Source organism: Schistocerca piceifrons, chromosome 1 (genome assembly GCF_021461385.2).
Source record: "Schistocerca piceifrons isolate TAMUIC-IGC-003096 chromosome 1, iqSchPice1.1, whole genome shotgun sequence".
Taxonomy (NCBI): Eukaryota; Metazoa; Arthropoda; class Insecta; order Orthoptera; family Acrididae; genus Schistocerca; species Schistocerca piceifrons.
The window spans coordinates 191,587,332-191,609,560 of NC_060138.1; the positions used below are offsets into that span (position 1 = coordinate 191,587,332).

The following is a 22,229-nucleotide window of genomic DNA, read 5'->3' on the forward strand; positions in this document are numbered from 1 at the left end:
TATGGGGCCATTATGCTGAAATAATTATCTAATTAGTTCGATTTATCTCTTCTCTGTCGTGGCAATGAATATCATTTTACTCATCAATTTCGTGGAGAATTATTCACCATATTTTTTTGTCTATTCGGGAAATTTTTGGTATTCTTTTCCACATTCATATTCAAATTTCTCCTGATTTCCTTTTTCCTGTATTCCAAAAGCCTTGGACTGAATCATGTAGTTTAAAAAGTTCCCAGCAAATGTAATAAATTTGTGGAAAGTTAAATGGGACCAAACTGCTAAGTTCATCGGTCCCCAGGCTTACACACAACTTAATATAACTTAAACTAACTTACGCTAAGGACAACATACACACCCATGCCCAAGGCGAATTGCGGCAAGGCACCTTAGACCGCACGGCTACCCCGCGAGGCTCCAACAAATGTCTTAACAAGTTGGTTTCTTGTGTGTATATTAATTTGGCTTCTTACTGGAAGACAATTTTATTTCTAAAGCATTTTGGCCAGTTTCAGACTTATTTTGCTACTTGTTGTAAACATATGTTGTCACTGGTTACTGCTCTAACCAACTAACAGAATTTAGTTACATGATTTATATGAGTCTTCCCCATTTCATTTACGTATTTTTGTTCCATTTATGTTTCATCTACATTTTGCCATGATTTTTGTTTTCTTTGTATTTATACTGAAGCGCCAAAGAAAATGGTATAGACATGCGTGTTCAAATACAGAGATATGTAAACAGGCAGAATACGACGCTGCGGTCGGCAACGCCAATATAAGACATGTTTCTCCCGCAGTTGTTAGATCGGTTACTGCTGCTTCAATGACAGGTTATCAAGATTTAAGTGAGTTTGAACATGGTGTTATAGTCAGCGCACGACCGATGGGATCTCCGAGATAGCAATGAAGTGGGGATTTTCCCGTACAACCATTTCACGGATTTCAGCCGGTAAAACATCAAATCTCCGACATCGCTGCGGCCGGAAAAAGATCCTGCAAGAACGGGGCCAACGAAGACTGAGGAGAATCGTTCAACGTGACAGAAGCGCAAACCTTCCACAAATTGCTACGGATTTCAATGCTGGGCCATCAACAACTGTCAGCGTGCAAACCTTTAAATGAAACATCATCGATATGGACTTTTGGAACCAAAGGCCCACTCGATTACCCCTGATGACTGCACGACCCAAAGCCTTACGCCTTGCCTGATCCCGTCAACACTGACATTTGACTGTTGATGACTGGAATCATGTTACCTGGTCGGACAAGTCTTGTTTCAAATTGTATCGATCGGGTGGACATGTACAGGTGTGGAGACAACCACATGAATTCATGAACCCTGCATGTCAGCAGGGAACTGTTCAAGCTGGTGGAGGCTCTGCAATGGTGTGGAGTGTGTGCAGTTGGAGTGATATGGGACTCTTCATTCGTCTAGATACGACTCTGACAGGTGCTATGCATATAAGTATCCTATCTGGTCATCTGCATCCATTCGTAGCCGTTGTGCATTCCGACAGACATGGGCAATTCCAGCAGGACAAGGCGACACCCCACACGTCCAGGAGTGCTACAGAGTGGCTGAATTTAAACACTTCTGCTGGTCACCAAACTCCCCAGACATGAACATTGTTGAGCGTATCTGGGATGCCTTGCAACGTGCTGTTCAGAAGAGATCTCCACCCCCTCGTACTCTTATGGATTTATGGACACCCTGCAGGATCCTGATGTCAGTTCCCTCCAGCACTACTTCAGACATTAGTCGAGCCCATGGCATGTCCTGTTGCAGCACTTCTGCATGCGCGCGAGTGTCCTACACGATATTAGGCACGTGTACCATTTTCTTTGGCCCTTCAGTGCATGTTAATTTTGTTAAGGGTATCTACCAAATCGTTTTGCAGTTGTGATAGCTTAATTTTTTGGCCAGGGCATCTGCCAAAGCCCAATGTGACCTTCAGTGTCAAGACTGGTTTAATGCAGCTCACTGCTCTAGTCCGTCCTACATCCACATAAATCTGCTTACTCCATCTACAGTCTCTCACCCCTTTCCTCTTCTCTCCATTACCAAATTAACTATAATTTGAAGCCACATGATTTATCATATCAACCTATTCCTTCTGACAGTTAAGTTATACCCTGCAGCTCCTTTACCTCCAGTTTGATGCAGTGCCTCTTCTTTATCTCATTGTTCCATGGGATAAATTCTAGTGTCCGATTCCACTCGTCGGCTCTGACCAATGACGTCATACCTAAGTCAAAGATGCTGCATAGAAGCAATCTATGAAATAAGTGGATCATACTCGTAAACAAACGAATATAGTATGCGATAAAATTACACTCACATTTAACGCGATTATTATTTACGCACGAATTACGTGTAAATGAATTAAAGATAACCGAAATAAATAAGAATAGGAGGATAAAAAATTTGTGTCTAATTAGTATTATTATCATAATTTGTTCGAGTAGCGGGGCACAGAGAACCATTAAACTGTATTACAGTATAGTGAATGGTGAAATTGTACTATTATAAAATTACATTAATTTTAATATTAGTTATTCATTAAAATGGGAGAAGCGCAGGGAAAGTTAGGGTTTTTGCGGGGAGAAAATAAATTATAGCAGAACAACGGAAAAATAAAGTGAATGATAACAAACACGAATTACTAACATAAAATAAGGAGAAACGAACACTGTAAATCCTAAACAATGCAGGAACTCAAGTAACGAAAACCCATTAAAATTTAACACATATTGAACTCTGTAATTAGAACTGACCTATGAGGTCAATTCTTGTTACCGATTCCAATATTACTAACTTTACTGCAAAAGTACAGTGAATATTTACGAGTGCAGAAATTATATTACGAGGGCATTTCGAAAAGTAAAGATACAATGGCTCGCAGTCCTTAAATAGAACATTTATTTAGAAAACTTCAGTTACATCTTATTAACTGGATTATTTGTTATTTTTCGACATAATCACCTCCATTATCCAAATATTTGTTAAGTCAGTGCACAAGCTTTTGTATCCCACAGTCATAGAAGGTTGCCACCTGTTGTCGGAACCACATTTCAACTTTATCTTTGATCTCTTCATCGTCGTGGAATGATTTTCCACCAAGATGTGACTTCAGGTAACGGAAGACATGGAAGTCGGTGGGCGAAGGTCCGGGCTGTTTGGCAGATGGTCCAATATGTCCCATTTGAATTGTTTGAGTAGTGCTTTGGTTATGAGCGCTGTGTGAGGCCGAGCGTTGTCATGAAGCAAGCGGACTCCACTTGTCAGCATTTCCCTGCGTTTGTTTTGAATTGCCCTTCGAAGACGTTTCAAAGTCTGGCAATATGCAGCAGCATTAATTGTCGTTCCAGGAGGCATAAATTCCAACAGAAGAATGCCTTGTCTGTCCCAAAAAACAGAAGCCACGATTTTCTTCACTGAAATCAACGTTTTGCATTTCTTGGCTTTTGGTGAATTCGAATGGCGCCATTGCATTGATTGTTGCTTGGATTCAGGTGTATAGTGATAAACCCACGTCTCATCACCTGTCACAATATGATGAAGGAACTCATCACCTGCTTCAGCATACCGTGTGAGGAAGTCGAGTGCAAAGCCCATCCTTTTCTTTTTGTGTTCTTCCGTTAACAGTTTTGAAACCTAGCGCACACACAGTTTCCTGTACCCTAACTTGACAGTCACAACGCCATAAAGAGATGTGAGACGTCTATTCGCACGAATTGCTTCCTTCGTTCTCCAAAGAAGGGCATCAGAGATCACAGATGGCCGACCTGTTCTTTGTTCGTCATGAACATCAGTTCTACCTTCAGAGAAATGACGACACCATTTCGTTACATTTTGTCGATTCATAATGTTCCCATAAACAGAATTTCTTTGTGAATATCCGCTGGTCGCTGACCTTTTGTATGAAGAAAACGTATGACGGAGCGCACTTCGCATTTGGCGGGATTCTGAATTGGAGCAGCCATTTTGAACACGAGCTGCTCCAACCAGAAGCAACGTTCAACTGCCGAACGACCGCGAGGAGAAAGCTAACGGTTCAAGTTTAACACCGGTGTTGCCAACTTGCTCGCCTAAGCTCTTCTGTTCCTCTGGCGTACAGTGTATCTTTACTTTCCGAAAAACCCTCGTATATTTAACACACGAACCGGAAAAGATCTAAAAATAAACTATTGAATAGGTGGAATCGGTAACTAGAATTTACCTATATAGGAGCGGAAAAATCTTATTACATTTGAGACACCAGCTGAATCCAGTTAATGAACCTTCCAATACAAAACTCGAACCAATAAATGAATCTTCGAATAGTGGTAACTAGAACTGGCCTCATATATATATACGAATACTGATTCCAATATTACTAACTTTTTGGCATAAGTTCAGAGAGCAATTACGAGTGAAGATATTGTATTATATTTTTCCCACCTAATGCAAAAACGATCTAATTAATGAACCATCCAACACTTGGAATCGGTAACTAGAACTAACCTATATAGGAGGTCACTTCTGGTTATCGATTTCAATATTACTGCTTCCCGGTAGGCCTAGTACAGAGAGCAATTAGAAAAAATGGTTCAAATGGATCTGAGCACTATGGGACTTAACATCTGAGGTCATCAGTCCCCTAGAGCTTAGAACTACTTAAACCTAACTAACCTAACGACATCATACACAGCCATGCCCGAGGCAGGATTCGAACCTGCGACTGTAGCAGTTGTGCAGTTCCGGACTGAAGTGCCTAGAACCACTCAGCCACCGCGGCTGGCAGAGAGCAATTACAAGTGCAGAATTCTTATAATATTTGACAAACCTGATTAAAAAACGATCTTGTTAGTGAACTATCGAATACGACAAGAATTTCCAAAAATGAAATTCTTTACAAACGTTATTGCACACTCAAAAAAAAAAAAAAAACCCCAAAAATGACAAAACTTTGGAACCGATAACTGTACTACACGAAAGTCACACCAGCTACAGTAGCTCGAAAATAACAATCACTAGAATTGATACATCAGGTGAAGGTGAAATAAAGAGAAGTATAGCAAAAACATTGAAAAGGAAAACATAAAATTGCCCACATAAAAAGAAACTTACCACATATGAATTTCCAAACGAATGAACGATCGAGACTGGCAAGAAGAGGCCGGCCACTGTGGCCGTGCGGTTCTAGGCACTTCAGTCCGGAACCGCACTGCTGCTACGGTCGCGGGTTCGAATCCTGCCTTTGGCATGGATGTGTGTGATGTCCATAGGTTAGTAAAGTTTAAGTAGTTCTAAGTCTAGGGGCTGATGATCTCAGATGTTCAGTCCCATAGTTTTCAGATCCATTTGAACCATATTTTTTTTTTTTTTTTTTACGATAAGAACAAAATAAAGACAGAACAAGAAAAAATAATATAATAAAGTTAGGATGTCAAACTATAACGAAATAATCAAAAACTAGAATAACTAATCAAAAAAATTAATAAGCAACAAAAGCTGCCTGTCACAAATGAGGCAATACCAAAATCAATTCTTCTCTACCACCCGCCCCCAACCAGAGGCAAAATTTTAAAATATAAAAAATGATATAACACACCAATCAAATAAACCTGTGGGCACAAAACACAGCACCTAACCTCTTGCCCCACCATTGTACTCAAAAAATATTAAAATGATAGATAAACCTCCCACCAGAGAATCGCAAAAGGTATTCAACCCACAGACCACAGTAACAGAAAAGAAACCAACATAAAACAAGAAAAAAATCAGATCCACCAATACCTAACTAACAAAACGAGGCTTGTACATTTTGCTGACCATTTTCATAAACGCTAGAAATTCACAATAATATTTAGGAATACTCTTCCTCCAACAGTATTCATCCAAATGGCCTTGCAACACTGTAATCCTTCTCTTTCCCTGCCCGAGAACAGATTTCACAGCCCCCCAATACCTGTTGATAGTATTGGTACGTGCCCCCACCTTGAAATCTTTAAACCGAATATTGTGATTTATGACCAAATGGTGATAACCCCTTTCACACAACCTCTTGTAGGAAGCAAACCCCTCCAACATGACTATGGAACCTTCTTCCACATTTTCTTCTATTGAAGATGTCAACACTTCCTTCGTACAATTTGGCATGACTCTAAATACAACATCGGCACAATTCCATCCAGAAACTACTACTCCAAAAACCCAAAGCCCAACCACGTCATTCCCCCTTTCGTATTTTCTCTTTCCAAAATGCGACTCACCTATTTCAACTGTAAGCCTTACCCCCCCCCCCCCCCCCAAATGATCCCCTATACTTTATAAATTCCTCACAGACATGTCTACAAAATGAAAACCAGTCAACTATAGTGCCACATGAAACTGCTGCTTTGTGCATGCCAGATTTACAAGAATATTGACAGCAAAAATAGTAATTTAACATGACTATTACTTCTAAATTGAGCCTCAATTTTTCGAACCAGGTCCCCCTACGTATAGACCTCCATATATTATTTTTTATGCATCTCCACCTGGTTTGAAAGAACGAGGCTCATTTTTGGTAGGTTTTTTGAATGTCCAGAAAAGTGAGATTAAGCAGGCTGGACAAATAAATGGTCACCCCTATGAGCCACCAAGTTAATACTCTGTAACCAAGAGACTCCACAAGTTTATTCAAGTTGGGCACATCCAGCTGAAGCCTTTCATTGATGATTAGATTCCATAGAGCTATCAAAATGTGGTGATGTTGATTGTTATGTTTCATCCACTGTTAAAAATAGTCTCAGACATTTTCTAAGCCATGAGATTAAGGTCACTATTTAGTGAGTCAGTTGAGATTCGATATGGTACCAGTTTGTTCCTCAAAGCATGAATTTGTGTAGGCAGCTCTGTGAAGAGGGTTATTGGCATCTTGGAAGATGGAAGTGTCCAAAATATACTTATCACGAAGATTTAGTGCAAGAGACAGCATTTAGTCCCTGAGAATGTTGAAGTAAAATATCTGGCTCCATGTCATGCTATGAAAAACACACCCAAAACATAACAGAACCACCCCTCACCCCTCGACTGAACTTCATGTTCCACACACTGCAGGGTTGAACACCTAATTGGGTTCGCTGTGTAATGTAATTGTATATGATGCCTTCTGCAGCTTGGAAACTGTCTGTTGTTGAGGTCTTCAGTCCAAAGACTGGTTTGCTGCAGCTCTCCATGCTACTCTATCCTGTGCAAGTCTCTTCATCTCCAAATAACTACTGCAATCTACATCTTTCTGTATCTGTTTACTGCTTCATCTTTTGGTCTCCCTCTACAGCTTTTGCCTCCCATACTTCCCTCCAATATTAAATTGATGACCCCTTGATGTCTCAGAATATTCCCTGTCAACAGATCCATCTTTTAATCAAATTGTGCCACAAATTTCTTGTCTCCCCAGTTCTGTACAGTACCTTCTGATTAATTCTATGATCTGCAGCATTCTTCTGTAGTAACAGATTTCAAAAGTTTCAGTTTTCTTCTTGTCTAACCTGTGTATCACCCATGTTTCACTTTCATACATGGCTACTCTCAAGACAAATATCTTCAGAAAAGACTTTCTAATACTTAAAACTATGTTCAATGTTAACAAATTTCTCTTCTTCAGAAACACTTTTCTTGCCATAGCCTGTCTACATTTTATATTCTCTCTACTTCCCAAATAGCAAAACTCATCTACTACCTTTAATGTCTCATTTCCTACTATAATTTCCTTAGCATCCACTGATTTAATTTGACTACATTCCATTATCCTTGTTTTGCTTTTGTTGATGTTCATCTAATAACCCTGATTTAAGGCTCTGTCCATTTTGTTCGGTGGCTCTTCCTAGTCGTTTCCTGTCTCTCTAAGAATTACAATGTCATCAAACCTCAAAGTTTTTGTTTCTCCCCCCTGAACTTTAATTCTTACTCCAACTCTTTCTTTGGTTTCCTTCACTGCTTGCTCTCAGATAACATCAGGGATAAGCTAAAAACCCAGTCTCACTCCCTTCTTACCCCTGCTTCCCTTCCATGCCACTCAACACTTTATAACTGCAGTCTTATTTCTGTACAACTTGTAAATAGCCTTTCCATCCCTGTATTTTACCCCTATTATTTTCAGAGTTCCAAAGAGAGTATTCCACTCCACATTGTCAAAAGCCTTCTCTAAGTATACAGATGCTATAAACATAGGTTTGCCTTTCATTAACCGGTCTTTTGAGAAAAGTTGTAGGGTCAGTATTACCTCACATATTTCTGCATTTCTCAAATCCAAACTGATCTTCCCTGAGGTCGTTTCTATCAGATTTTCCATTCTTCTGTAATGAATTCATATTATTATTTCACAACCATGACTTATTAAACTGATAGTTCGGAAATATTCACACCTGCAGCACCTGCTTTCTTTGGAATTTGAATCATTACATTCTTTTTGAAGTCCAGGCATATTTCACCTGTCTTGTACATCTTGCACACTAGATGGAATATTTTGGTCATGGCTGGCTCTCCCAGGGCTATCAGTAGTTCTGACAGAATGTTGCCTACTACAGAGGCCTTGCTTCGACTTGGCTCTTTCAGCGCTGTGTCAAATGCTTCTTGGTGTATAATATTTCCTTTCTCATCCTCATTTACTTCCTGTTCCCTTTCTATAACATTACCTTAAAGTTCATCTCCCTTGTATAGACTCTATATACACACCAGCCATCTTTCCACTTTGTTTGGTTAGTTCTAGTTATCCATCCGATTTCTTGATATTCATATAACTGATTCTCTTTCCTCCAAAGGCCTCTTTACTTTTCCAGTAGACAGAATCTGTCTTTCACCTAGTGAAATGTGTTTCAAAATCTTTACATGTGTCGCCTAGCCACTCCTGCTTAGCCATTTTGCATGTCCTGTCAATCTCATTTTTTAGACATTTGTATTCCCTTTTGCCTGCTTAACTTGCTGCATTTTTATATTTTCTTCTTTCATCAGTTAAATATCTCCTGTGATGTCCAAGGATTTCTACTAGGCCTTGCCTTTTCACCTGTCTGATCCTCAGCTGCCTTAACTATTTCATCTGTGAAAGCTAACCATTTGTATGCTACCGTATTCCTTGCTCCTGTTCTAGTCAATCATCACCTAATGCTCCCTCTGAAACTCCCAACAACCTCTCATTCTTTCAATGTATTCAGATCCCATCTCCTTAATTCCTACCTTTTTGCACTTTATTCAGTTGTAATCTATGGTTTATAACCAATAAAATGTGGTCAGAGTCCATATCTGCCCCTGGAAATGTCTTACAATTTAATATGTGGTTCCGTAATCTCTGTCATCAATCTGAAACTTTCCAGTGTCTGCAGGTTTCTTCCACATATAAAATAGTCTTTCATGATTCTTAAGCCAAGTGTTAGGGATGATTAAATCATGATCCCTGCAAAATTCTGCCAGGCAGCTTCCTCTCTCATTTCTTTCCCCCAATCCATAATAACCTTCTATTATTCCTTCTCTTCCTGTTCCTTAAATGAAATTCCATTTCCTCATCACAATTAAATTTTGGTCTCCCTTAAGTGTCTGAATCATTTATTTCATCATACATTACTTCAATCTTTCCGTCTGTGGAGGTAGTTGACTTACAAACTTGTACTACTGTGGTGGGTGTGGGCTGCTCAGTGTCCATCTTGGATATGACAATGCATTTGCTTTGCTGTTCATAGTAGCTTACCTGTGTTCCTATTTCTTATTCATTATTAAATCTACTCCTGTATTACCCTATTTGATTTTATATTTATAACCCTGTATTCACCTGACCAGAAGTCCTGTTCTTCCTGCCATCAAATTTCACTAATTTCCACCATATCTATCTTCAACCTACCCATTTTCCTTTTTAAATGTTCTAGTGTACCTGCCTGATTAAGGGATCTAACACTCCATTCCCCGATCCACAGAATACCAGTTTTGTTCCTCCTGAGATCCAAATGGGGGACTAGTTACCTCCGGAATATTTTACCCAAGAAGATGCCATCATCATTAAGTCATACATAGAGATGCATACCCCAGGGAAAATTTATAGCTGTAGTTTCCCCTTGCTTTCATCCATTGGCAGTACCAGCACAGTAGGGCAGTTTTGGTTGGTGTTACAAGGCCAGATCAGTCAATCATCCAGATTGTTGCCCTTGCAATTATTGAAAAGGCTGCTGTTCTTCTTAAGGAACCACACATTTGTCTGGTGGTTGCACCCACAGTATGGCTATCTGAAGTACGCAAGCCACTCCACCAATGGCAAGGTCCATGATCCATGGGGAGAGAAACTGTCTATGTGCTAATAAATTAATAAATAACAAAAAAATTGCACATTTTCCAGTCACATGACACAGTACTTTGCTCAAGAGACTTATGAAAATTGTTTCTAGAAGAGGCACTTATTCTTCCATATATTTGATGCACAGTCTAACAGGCACCCATTTAAGAGCAGTGGACTTCATTTGACAGGGATATACATGTTAGTCACCATTCGTCTCGTCAAACCAAGGTTATTTAAAGGAAGTCTCAAATTGTTGCCAAACAATGGTGTGGACTGTTGTGGGAACTCTTCTATTGATGAGAATTGCATCACATTACAGTTTGTTGTTTACTCTTAAGATGACCTTGACCTTCAGAGAATAATCACCGCACAGTTAAGGATACTCTCCAGCCACAATAGGAGGATATTACTAGGCTGGGAAACCTGGGGCAATGTCCTGGGACCCCAGAGGACAAAACAAATAAAGAAAAGAAAGGAAAAACTAAAATGAAAATGACAAGTGGAAAAATTAGTAAAACAGATTAGTCAAGTGAAGTCTTCAGCTATGCTCATTCAATCAAAGATGGTTCCAGAAATTCTTCAGAGGTAAAGATACAAAAATTGTTTACCTCTTTCACTCAGGTCCAAGATTAATCTGCATCAGGACCTGAACATCAGTTACAGTCAATCAGGATAACTATTTACCATTCAGGGTATCTTTGCATCACTTACTGCCAGTACTTTTGTTCATTTCGCTGGTGTTACACCTCTGAAAATTACCTCTGTGATTTCTAGTTTGTAGTTCAACTGTCTTTTCATGTTCCTACACGCTCTTATCTTGCTGTTATTATTGAATTGCAGTGGTTGTGATGAGATTTTCTGCCAATAATGATTTAAATTGAACAATATCAAGTCCTTGCAAATGTCTCAATATTTTAAAGTAAACCTACAATGCAATTAATACAGTCTGTTTTTACTCCTTATTAACACCTGATTTCCTTTTGGTACAATCTAAAGCATTCCAGAGCATTCGATATAGGAAAAATACTTTTTTATGGGCTAAACTTAACTTGAATGACAGTGGTCTTCATACCGGTACTGAAACTGAAATTTCACTCTAATATGACATAATTAGTATTTCACTTTCTCAAGCACTCAGTAGCTGTAGATGTAAAGTGTAACAGTGTTTGTTGTGATGTGTGATTTATTTTGTGTACAATATTTTCAAACAATGGAAAAAATTGTACACGATTACCCTGACTGACAATAACTAAATCTGTAGGAAATGCGAATATGTTTCAGCCAAAGCTACAACAAGTTGTCCATCATGAGGACCATACACTATAGCATGCAACCAAGAATCAAGTCACAATTTAAATTTAGTTCTTAAAAGCAGTGTAGATGTTAATGAAGAAATAGTTTTGTATTTCAAAGCAAATGGCAACACTTGCAAATGTTTTTGTCTTCAGTACAGTGGTAGGATTTAAAAAATTATTCCACGAGTACTTCCATCATGGCAACACGACTCTAAACTTAATGTGTCAGGCTGAAAGATACAATGCCATCTATGTGCTTAGACAGATATTCATTGACATTATTCTTACAGTTAACAAAGTGTAGCAATAGCCCTTAAAAGAATAACTGAATTCTATAGATCTTTTATTCAGTGTAAAGTACTAGAAAGAATCAACACCTTGAAATCTGAAAGTACAGGCATAGCAGCTGCATATGATGATTTAGGAACAGTGCACTCAGAAAGGATCACTTGACAAACTACTTGATGGACCATAGAGGAAACAACAATAAAGAAGGCTGATTAGCCCTTAACTAAAATTAGTGTGACACTTCCTTTCCCAAGTACTTGACAACATTTATTCACTATTAAATACTAGCTTTTAAGCTATGAGATAAGTTACCCATGTACACAGAGCAAAACAGAATCTTTTCATCCATTGGTGAGCTACCTGCTTGGTAGCATGTTGGTTCAGTTCTGGAATGCAATATAGCAGTAGTTCTGTGTGGCAAGGATTTAGCATGTCTTGGTTTCCTTAGGTATGTGGCTTCAGACCTAATCACATCATCCAGTTCCTATAAATTATAGGCCAGTGGTTTGTGCATCTTGAGCTGACACTTGATAGCATGCCAGATATGTTCCATCAGGTTTATATCAGATGAATTTTGGTGGTCAAGACATCAATATGAGTTCACCATCGTGCTTCTCAAGCCACTTGAACAAGATTTGGGCCTTGTAACATAGGCAGTTATCCTAGGGAAGATGTCTTCACCATTGAGGAAGATGCACAGCATGGAGGAATTCGCAGGTGTCATGGTGTGTTTGATTATTATCACAAGCCCCATGCAAGGTTAATCTCTTCCATAGCATAAAATAATACTGTCTCCACTGGCCTGTATCTGTGACATGTGTATGTTTGAAGTAGCCATTTGCCTGGATAATGCTGTATCAGGATACAAACATCAACCTAGAGTAACAAGAAATGTAATTCATCCAACAACATGACATGTTTCCATTAATCCACAGGCAATCTCAAACTGTCAGAGATGTGGATCAAGTTACACATTAACAGGCACAAGCAGCTACTGCTGGCTACTGCTGTAAAGTAAATGAATGACAAATTATGACTAGTGCTTATTTACTCAAACTGATAATTGTGGTAATTTCTTTGGTATTATTTAATACATGTCTGTTAGATGAAAAACAGCTGTTTTGAAAAGAAAAAAATAGAGCCTCTACTCCTCCTACACTGCTCCACTCTGTTTTGATTCAATCCTTTAAACAAATTACATACATAACTTTACACAGACCACTATGAATTGTCTACATCCAAATACTGTCAATGTCAGGATCTTGTAAAGGTACAAACCCTTAGTGTCTTTCTTATATCAAAGAAAAGAGCTGAGTCAACATGTGTTCTTCCCCAAATCCATGATAAGTTATTAGTGATATTAATTCTGTTATATTGTGAGTCTGATTTTCCTCCAAGGCATGGGATGGCAGTGCGGATCTGGAGGCACTCACCTGCCAAGTTTGGATGATGACTGTGGACCCTGGCTGCTAGTCGCTGTTGAGTGGTCAGATGGAGGTTCTCAAATAATAGTGTTAGAGACAGGAATTGCAAGTCTGAGATACAACAATAATATTCATAAAACATAGTTTTAATAAAATGATTTTTCAGTTACTGTTCTTTTGTAAGACCTCATGTACTAAGCAGAGCTTGTGTAAGCTTGAAGTGGATAGTAATAATAATAACAACAATAAAAATAATAATAATAAATTCGCACTAGACACTGATGGAATTGCAGACAATGTCACTGTCAAATGGTGGTGTGTTCACATGCTTTGGTCCACGTCCCAAGGCACAAAGAAGTGGCTGGCATGAGGCAGAGTTATGGTGGGGATGTATCGGTTTAGAGTCATCCCTGTTTTAACAAATGGAATTATGTGCAAAGAGGTGGCATGGCACTGACGCGTCCCTTTGTTATCCATAACACATCTGTTTGCAGCCAAAAATGATGCTTTAAAGCAACCTGTGGCAGAGACATCCAAGTGGGACACTATTGTTTTCATTCTTGGACTAAATGTGGTGCTGCATAGTTTGTCAGATAATTTATTGAAAACAATTATTGTTATCACTTGAGAGAGTTCAAAGTTTCAGACATAGCTAAAGCATGAAAGTGTTTTATTTGATAAAATCAGTTCTTACCGGAAACATTTTACTTCAATGCTTATCGTAAGTGAAGCACCTTACAATGTTACATATACCTTGATATCAAGGTGAAGTAACTATTTGTCAACATTTATACAATTTCCAAAGGGCAGACACATTATATTAGTGCATCAATGTTGAGATTCTTCAATGTTACTTACATTGCTATGGCTGCCTCATTGTCTAGGGCATCGTTTCCTGTTATGCTTTCTAGTTAAAAGGTCCAAGATTTTTGTTTTAGTAAAAGTTGCTGGAATATTGTTGGTTTTTGACATCATCAGTATTGCTTCATAAATTCTTGACACTTTCTATGACATCACTTGTTAGTAAATGCATTGTACAACATTTAAACACAACACAAAGAACTTGATAGTTACAATGACCAATCTCAACAACAACTGAAACAATTATAGTGCATTTGTCGCCTAAAATTTCTGTAGTTGTTATGTACACAGTTTCCACATCCTTCTAGAACAAGATGTAGTTCAAAAAATTTTTATTATGACTGTCTTAATTTAAATTGATTTTCAGATATAATTCAGTTAATGTTATCTGGGGAAAAAATATTTATATAAAGATTTATGCACCTAACAATAATGCAAGTCGCAAATTTTGACAGTACAAAAAGTATCAGCTAGCTGTCTTTGTATAATTGTCAATTGAATTATCAATAATAAAAGTAGAAAAATTGAAAATGAAAACCAGAATTTTGTTTACATGAAAACTAAAACATACATAATAAAGTGGTTTTTGACTCATTTAAGATAACAATTGTGATTACTAAAATCAATGGTTCAAGATCGATGTTGTTAAATGGCTCGATATGAAAAATAAAATTATATGTGGAATATATAATTTATGTATGAAAATTAACTTCAGTCAGGCCAAAATGTACACAAAATGAACATTTCAGTTCTGAGGAGCTAAAATTCATTGCAACCTGCACCACTATCTGCGAAAATGTTGCAAATAAAACTCTATACACATGAGTGTTCAGTGAAGACAGTAACTATTGTGAAATGAAATGAGGAAGCATTTCAGGAAGTATGTGGAAAGACCGTCTTTAATAAATCTTGGTGATGGTTGTCACAGTTGTAATTAATTGTTTGTTTCTTTTCCTATTATGGAACTGCCACATTCAAGTCTTGAGAATGTCCCGTCACAAAACAGAATAATGTTGTGTGGCATGGAAATGCTGATAACATCAGCTTTCAAATGTTTGCAACACAATTGTGTTTTAGTAGCTCCTTATTTATTTTATGTTAACATGACAAATGCACATTAGGCTGATTTTCATCCCCTTAAAAACCTGGTATTAAATATTCTTGACTCATTTGTAAATAAATCGCATGAGAATGATTTCATTACATTTGTGCAAAAGGAGGAACACCTCATCTGTCACTGAGCAGAAAGGAACTTTACACATTACACCTGGTAATGGACTTTATTACGGTAAATTAAGGTCTTCATTTTGAAATCTTTTGAAAATTACTGCTATGTAAAGATTGTCTGTTGATGATGACTCCAGATTCACTTATCTCCACTACTACAAATATGCTGTCTTCATATGTGAATGTTAACTACACATCTCAAATATTTTGCTAAAGCATCGTAAAGATTACTTCTTTTATGTATTCTCTAATTTCCATTTATTGATACTTCTAATGCCAATAAGGAAATCTGAAACACATTGAATAGGTAAGCATAGAACAAAGAAAAATGGTAGGATTGAACATGAACAGCTTATGTCTTTATTTACATAGATTACATAGAAGCATCAGAAAAGGAAATGAAGACAAGGAACTGTGTAACAAACTGACAATATCTCTCACAATTATTCATACCAGGAAAGTAATAACAAATGTAGATTCTGGAAGATAAAAGATAAATCTGAATTGACAGATGTGTTATATGAAGCATGTATTTTAATATACAAGTTAACTTGTTGTCTACAATGAAAATTCAGCAGCAAAGTAAATGAACTTTGCCACATGTCTTTTCTATATTGTCAGTGAAACAAATGTAGCCATATCCCTGTAATACTACCATTATTAAATCTGAGAAACTTGTAAATATCTACTATGCTTAATAACTCATTTTATGCATGTAATTAATTTTGTATTAATATAATTAGAATATGTGACATGGCATCTTTCCACATATAACAGCATAAAGACAAAAAACTTATTAGAAAATAATGTATTACATTGTTCTTGTTCGCATCAGAAGTAAAACAGTCTAACATGTGAGATATCTAGTTTTGTGATGGTATGCAGTTTCCACAATAAACTGTTATCCATGGGATAATTTTACGGATTATTAAGTTGATATATGTATTTTAGATGTCCTAACAACTCACTGAAAAGTGTGCCCACGATTCACAAAATCTAGAGAGTGTTTGTATGTTAACTGTTTGATTCTGTTAATATACAGATGCTGTGAAAGCCAATGGTTATGGTAGTTCAACTTTGATAAAAAGTTGGTTACTGACACCCACAAAATGTTACACAATCTGAAGTATGCATGCCTGCTTGAAAATCTCAAAACTATATATCAAATGAGACTTTCTTTGGTGACTGCAAAAGCTTAAATAAACTGATCAGTTATGTTTAATCTTACACAGAGACTATTTTCTAAGTCATAATATAAAAATTTATGAAGGAACAATAATTAAAGTTGTAGTCTTTCGGTACAAAATTTCATCTTTGGTATGAACAAACTAACTACCCTGATAAATGATACATGCAACAGTTCTATAACACTCCAGTAATTGCATGTGTGTGGCAGTTACTCTTTTCACAAAAGCTTCTTGTTTTGCTCAATCCAGAACAGTGACAACACTGTCAATAACACAACAACCCTATGAACAACATAGTTACATTACTTTAAACAATCTATACTAAAAGCAGAACAACCACTTGGGTAAAACAACAATAACAAGCCTCATTGACCAATAAATAATTCTTATTCAATACATAAACTCATGACCACAATGGCAACAAACTCTGTGTATAAAAATACTGGAAATACCGTATGGCACAAACTTCTGAAATCACAAAAACCTAATCTGTCTATCAGTTCTGTACAAAACAATGGCACTTAAAGATGAACTAGTCTAGTTTATGGAAGACAGAGCCAAGCCTTCATAAAATATTAACTTTTCATATTTTTTTGTTTAGCATTCCTGAATTCCATTCAACATACATCAGTTTTTAGTGGAAAGTACAATATGGAACAATCCTATATGGAATTGCTAGAAGAGCACTTTGAAGGAAACATAAAGTAACATTTAAAAACAATAATCACTATGGAATGAAACAATCCCATACAATAAAATACATTCACAGTAAAAATATACAATGGCACTATCCATGTAACATTTCTCAAAAATTGTACAATGATTAAAAACAATAATGTTGTTGCTGCAGTGATAATTCAAATGTCTTTTACGTAGAAAATTTTACAAAAAAAAGTCTTGCTTGTAAATTTAATGGAAGTAACCATATGGAATGTGTACAAAATATGGCACCATAATGCCCACATTTATTTCTGTCCTGTGAAAAGATTGTCTTCGGGATCAGATTATTCTCTTTACCAAGAGTAAGAACTTGTTTTAATGCATAGATAAATGTTCAAAATGTAAGAAATGACAGTTTTACTTGATAGTAATTATTGATCAGCCAGACCCCACCAGCACTGTTGTGGTCATTGAAACATACACAATTCCTATGGTAGTTGGTAGCCTTAAACAACCACTTGCCTTTATGTAGCTGAAGCTATAGCTTCAAAATAATTTTAAAATGTCATATGTCTATAGAGGTGGCAACCTATGAAATTACTTTAAGATATTACTCAATGAAGTTGATTTATATAGTTACCATTCAGAATGTTAAAGCTATCAAAAACTGTGATTTTCACAATCAAACATTTGGTTCTCCATTGCAGAGTGAATTCAAAAATGGAAGAATTCACTTTCAACCAGTTGCATTACATTTCACAAATTTTAATCTCAGTTATTTTGTCTTTTCACACTTTATTTTGGAAGAACACAGATATAAACTTGCAAATAAATGTTCTTGTACTTTCTTTTCTGATCGCAAGCTACAATGAAAACTATGAAACATTGTCAGAACTTTTTATTTCATCATGTAGTAGAAAATAGCTTCCACAGGTCTCTGCGCTATAACTGGGGGGGAAAAAAAAATCCCAGCACTGACATGTCAGGGAATAATACGTAACTAACATATATATTTTTAGAATATGCCAATACTCCTCTCAAATGTCATTTACAGCACTGGAGAATTCCCTTCATTATATGAGTAAAGCTAACATGTTTGCAAAGGTGCAGTTAGCGTTTCTTTTCTGTATAACATATTCTCCACATGTCTGTTCTTTTAAGAAGTGATTGATACTATCATTCTTCTAAGTAGTACATGCAGTCTTCTGTATCAGTAAGTACGAGGGCAGTTCAATAAGTAATGCAACACTTTTTTTTCTCAGCCAATTTTGGTTGAAAAAACCGGAAATTTCTTGTGGAATATTTTCAAACATTCCCGCTTCGTCTCGTATAGTTTCATTGACTTCCGACAGGTGGCAGCACTGTACAGAGCTGTTAAAATGGCGTCTGTAACGGATGTGCGTTGGAAACAGCGAGCAGTGATCGAGTTTCTTTTGGCGGAAAACCAGGGCATCTCAGATATTCATAGGCGCTTGCAGAATGTCTACGGTGATCTGGCAGTGGACAAAAGCACGGTGAGTCATTGGGCAAAGCGTGTGTCATCATCGCCGCAAGGTCAAGCAAGACTGTCTGATCTTCCGCGTGCAGGCCGGCCGTGCACAGCTGTGACTCCTGCAATGGCGGAGCGTGCGAACACACTCGTTCGAGATGATCGACGGATCACCATCAAACAACTCAGTGCTCAACTTGACATCTCTGTTGGTAGTGCTGTCACAATTGTTCACCAGTTGGGATATTCAAAGGTTTGTTCCCACTGGGTCCCTCGTTGTCTAACCGAACACCATAAAGAGCAAAGGAGAACCATCTGTGCGGAATTGCTTGCTCGTCATGTGGCTGAGGGTGACAATTTCTTGTCAAAGATTGTTACAGGCGATGAAACATGGGTTCATCACTTCGAACCTGAAACAAAACCGCAATCAATGGAGTGGCGCCACACCCACTCCCCTACCAAGAAAAAGTTTAAAGCCATACCCTCAGCCAGTAAAGTCATGGTTACAGTCTTCTGGGACGCTGAATGGGTTATTCTGTTCGATGTCCTTCCCCATGGTCAAACGATCAACTCTGAAGTGTATTGTGCTACTCTTCAGAAATTGAAGAAACGACTTCAGCGTGTTCGTAGGCACAAAAATCTGAACAAACTTCTCCTTCTTCATGACAACGCAAGACCTCACACAAGTCTTCGCACCCGAGAGGAGCTCACAAAACTTCAGTGGACTGTTCTTCCTCATGCACCCTACAGCCCCGATTTCGCACCGTCGGATTTCCATATGTTTGGCCCAATGAAGGACGCAATCCGTGGGAGGCACTACGCGGATGATGAAGAAGTTATTGATGCAGTACGACGTTGGCTCCGACATCGACCAGTGGAATGGTACTGTGCAGGCATACAGGCCCTCATTTCAAGGTGGCGTAAGGCCGTAGCATTGAATGGAGATTACGTTGAAAAATAGTGTTGTGTAGCTAAAAGATTGGGGAATAACCTGGTGTATTTCAATGCTGAATAAAACAACCCCTGTTTCAGAAAAAAAATGTGTTGCATTACTTATTGAACTGCCCTCGTAGATTTGCTAACGGTGCAGCAACAAGTTATGCGATATATAAGTTACCTTAAATATTGCACTTTCTGATTTAAGGCTTCACAGCTTTGATTTACTATGGTATTCCAGTAGAAATTCTGCTTGACGTTTTCCTGTTTCAAAAGCACCATGTGTAGTAGAGAAGTAACACTCATGGGTTGCTTCTCCAGCAAATAGCAGAGCTGGATGCTAAAAATGGAAATAATAAATTTATTTACATGTGTAAAAACAAATTTCATGAATAATTCATAATTAGTTGTCATAACTTATTACTGCTGATATGCTGTTATGGACTTGGCACTTCATCTGTACTTCCACTAAACAGTGGGAAAAATTGGTTTGGGGTCATATGAAAAACTAGTGGGAAAACTTTAGTTTTTCATGATGTTACAAAAAAGAGTTACTACCACACAAATTTCACACTCCTGATGGAATAAAATAAAAGGACATTTCTTGTCTGGATATATGTAGACATAATCCAGCTACACACGCATGCTTGTGAACATTGCACCACCAAGAGGAGAGCTGTAACTGGATTACTTACATAACATAATTCACACAATTAAGTTTACAGAGCAACACACGACACCAGACTTCAAGAATTCAGTATGGTGCAAAGCTCTGCAAAGCTACACATACTACAACCAGAGGCTCAATGTGCTGTGACAAGGTATCAGTAAGGGCTTGCATGTGTTCCTGAAAAATCTCACTTCATGCAGTGAGTATGCAACTTCATGATGCATCAACATCAACAGATGCTGGAGGACTATGGTGAACAAGTTGTTGACCAATGTCACCCCAGACATGTTCAATGGATGACACCAGAGGCATCATGGAGACCAGGGGGTCAATAGTGAGCATTTCCCATTACTTACTGCTGGGCATTGACATACTGAAATATGGAATTTGCAATTGCGTGAAGGAGAGACAGAGCACCAGGCTCCAAAGCCTCCCTTATGAAGTGGTTGCAGATCTGATCACTCTCACTTTGTAGAAAACAAGATTAAACGTTGTTCTAAGGGGACCAAAACAACCATGCTTGGAGTTTAGTGGCCCATGCCCCTCAACAATGCAAACTGTCAGGTTGTTTCATCTAATATGCCTGCAGCTAAAATAGTAAGATGGATTGAAGCAGGATTTATCTTAACATGGTAAGAATCTGCTGTTATGGCAATTAAATTGCATAAAGGAAACATCGTCTTTCTGTTTGTTTGTTGTTGTTTTTGAGGTGTAGGGGTGTTCAACAGTGAGGTTATCATTGTCCTCACACATGTTAGAAGAAATAAATATGGTTAAAAGGCCTCAAAACATTGGCTCATTCAATCACTCCTATCTCACTCACACTGATCCACACAGTCTCTCCATATCACATGCCATAAAGCAAAGGAGAAATAGTGAAAGGTACTACACATGGAAAGAAAACAGAAGGAAAATGACAGAGGAGCTAAAGAACACCGCCCTGAAATTTTTGGCAACATGTTGGACAAATCACAAAACCATAAAAGTCTCACCACATTCATATGAATGTTACTTATCTGCCACAGTCCAGTAAAATGTGGAGCACAGTGATCTGTATGCCATTAGCACAACATGTTGGAGGGTCGTTGCACTGGAGCAAGAGCCATGCATCAGATGACTGTGGCCTATGTGAAGATGAGTAAGGAGGACCTCATCCTGCCTTTGTGGCTGAAAGCAGGTACGCCATGGCAGCATAGTGGGCTCTACTAGACACAGCTCATTATCTGTCAGTTCCATCTCATCTTTTGTTGAAAAATATTTAGTAACCTAACATTTAGCTAATTCAGTAATATTGATATAACACATACACATGTTTCTTCCTGTTGTATTCATGCTGACCAGCAAGAGTAATAGGAAATGAACACACTGACCAGTACACTGCAAGGCAGGCCATGGCATGCCCCACTTCACGCGTGCAGAGTGTGCAGACGTGTGGGCCAAGACCCCGCCTATCTCAGCTTTGCTTGGTATTTCTCAGAAGTACCCGGAACTGCGTAACATTTCATTGAGTATTGTGGTGTGGCATATTTTCATTGGCCCAAATATCTTGAGTTCAGCAGAACCATGGTATCAGTGCTGTTTACCCTTTGCTATTTGTTCGTGGTATGAACGACATTCACAGATCCAGTGGCTGTTTGCACAAAAGAAGGCAGTCTAGTGATCTATTGCAACAAGCCTTTAAAAATGAATGGGAATGACAGAGAGAGGGATGAGAGTTCTCAGTACATATCATGCAGCTGCATAAGTGTTGGGTGCTGCAAATTTGCTATGAAGTGATGTGCACAAAGAATTTAAAGATTTAGTTGACTATGAAAGAGCAAAAAATTACAAATATTGCCAAATGAGGTTCATTCTTGTCTACATCAAGCAGCACTCTGAGCTAAACTTACATGTATGGAGTATGT

General features: G+C 38.0%; 1 protein-coding gene across 3 annotated transcripts in view; it reads right to left on the reverse strand.

The window, feature by feature from the left end:
• Nucleotides 1-15,842: 15,842 nt before the first annotated feature.
• LOC124788562 (spermine oxidase-like) overlaps nucleotides 15,843-22,229 on the reverse strand; it is a 149,873-nt gene continuing 143,486 nt past the window's right edge. For all 3 annotated transcript variants that reach the window (XM_047255850.1, XM_047255836.1, XM_047255843.1), the window contains exons 17-18: nucleotides 19,792-19,995; nucleotides 15,843-18,450 (exon numbers count right to left, since the gene is read on the reverse strand). In XM_047255850.1, the coding sequence (XP_047111806.1) occupies nucleotides 19,867-19,995 (129 nt within the window). In that variant the 3' untranslated portion in view covers nucleotides 15,843-18,450; nucleotides 19,792-19,866. The remainder of the gene's footprint in view (nucleotides 18,451-19,791; nucleotides 19,996-22,229) is intronic.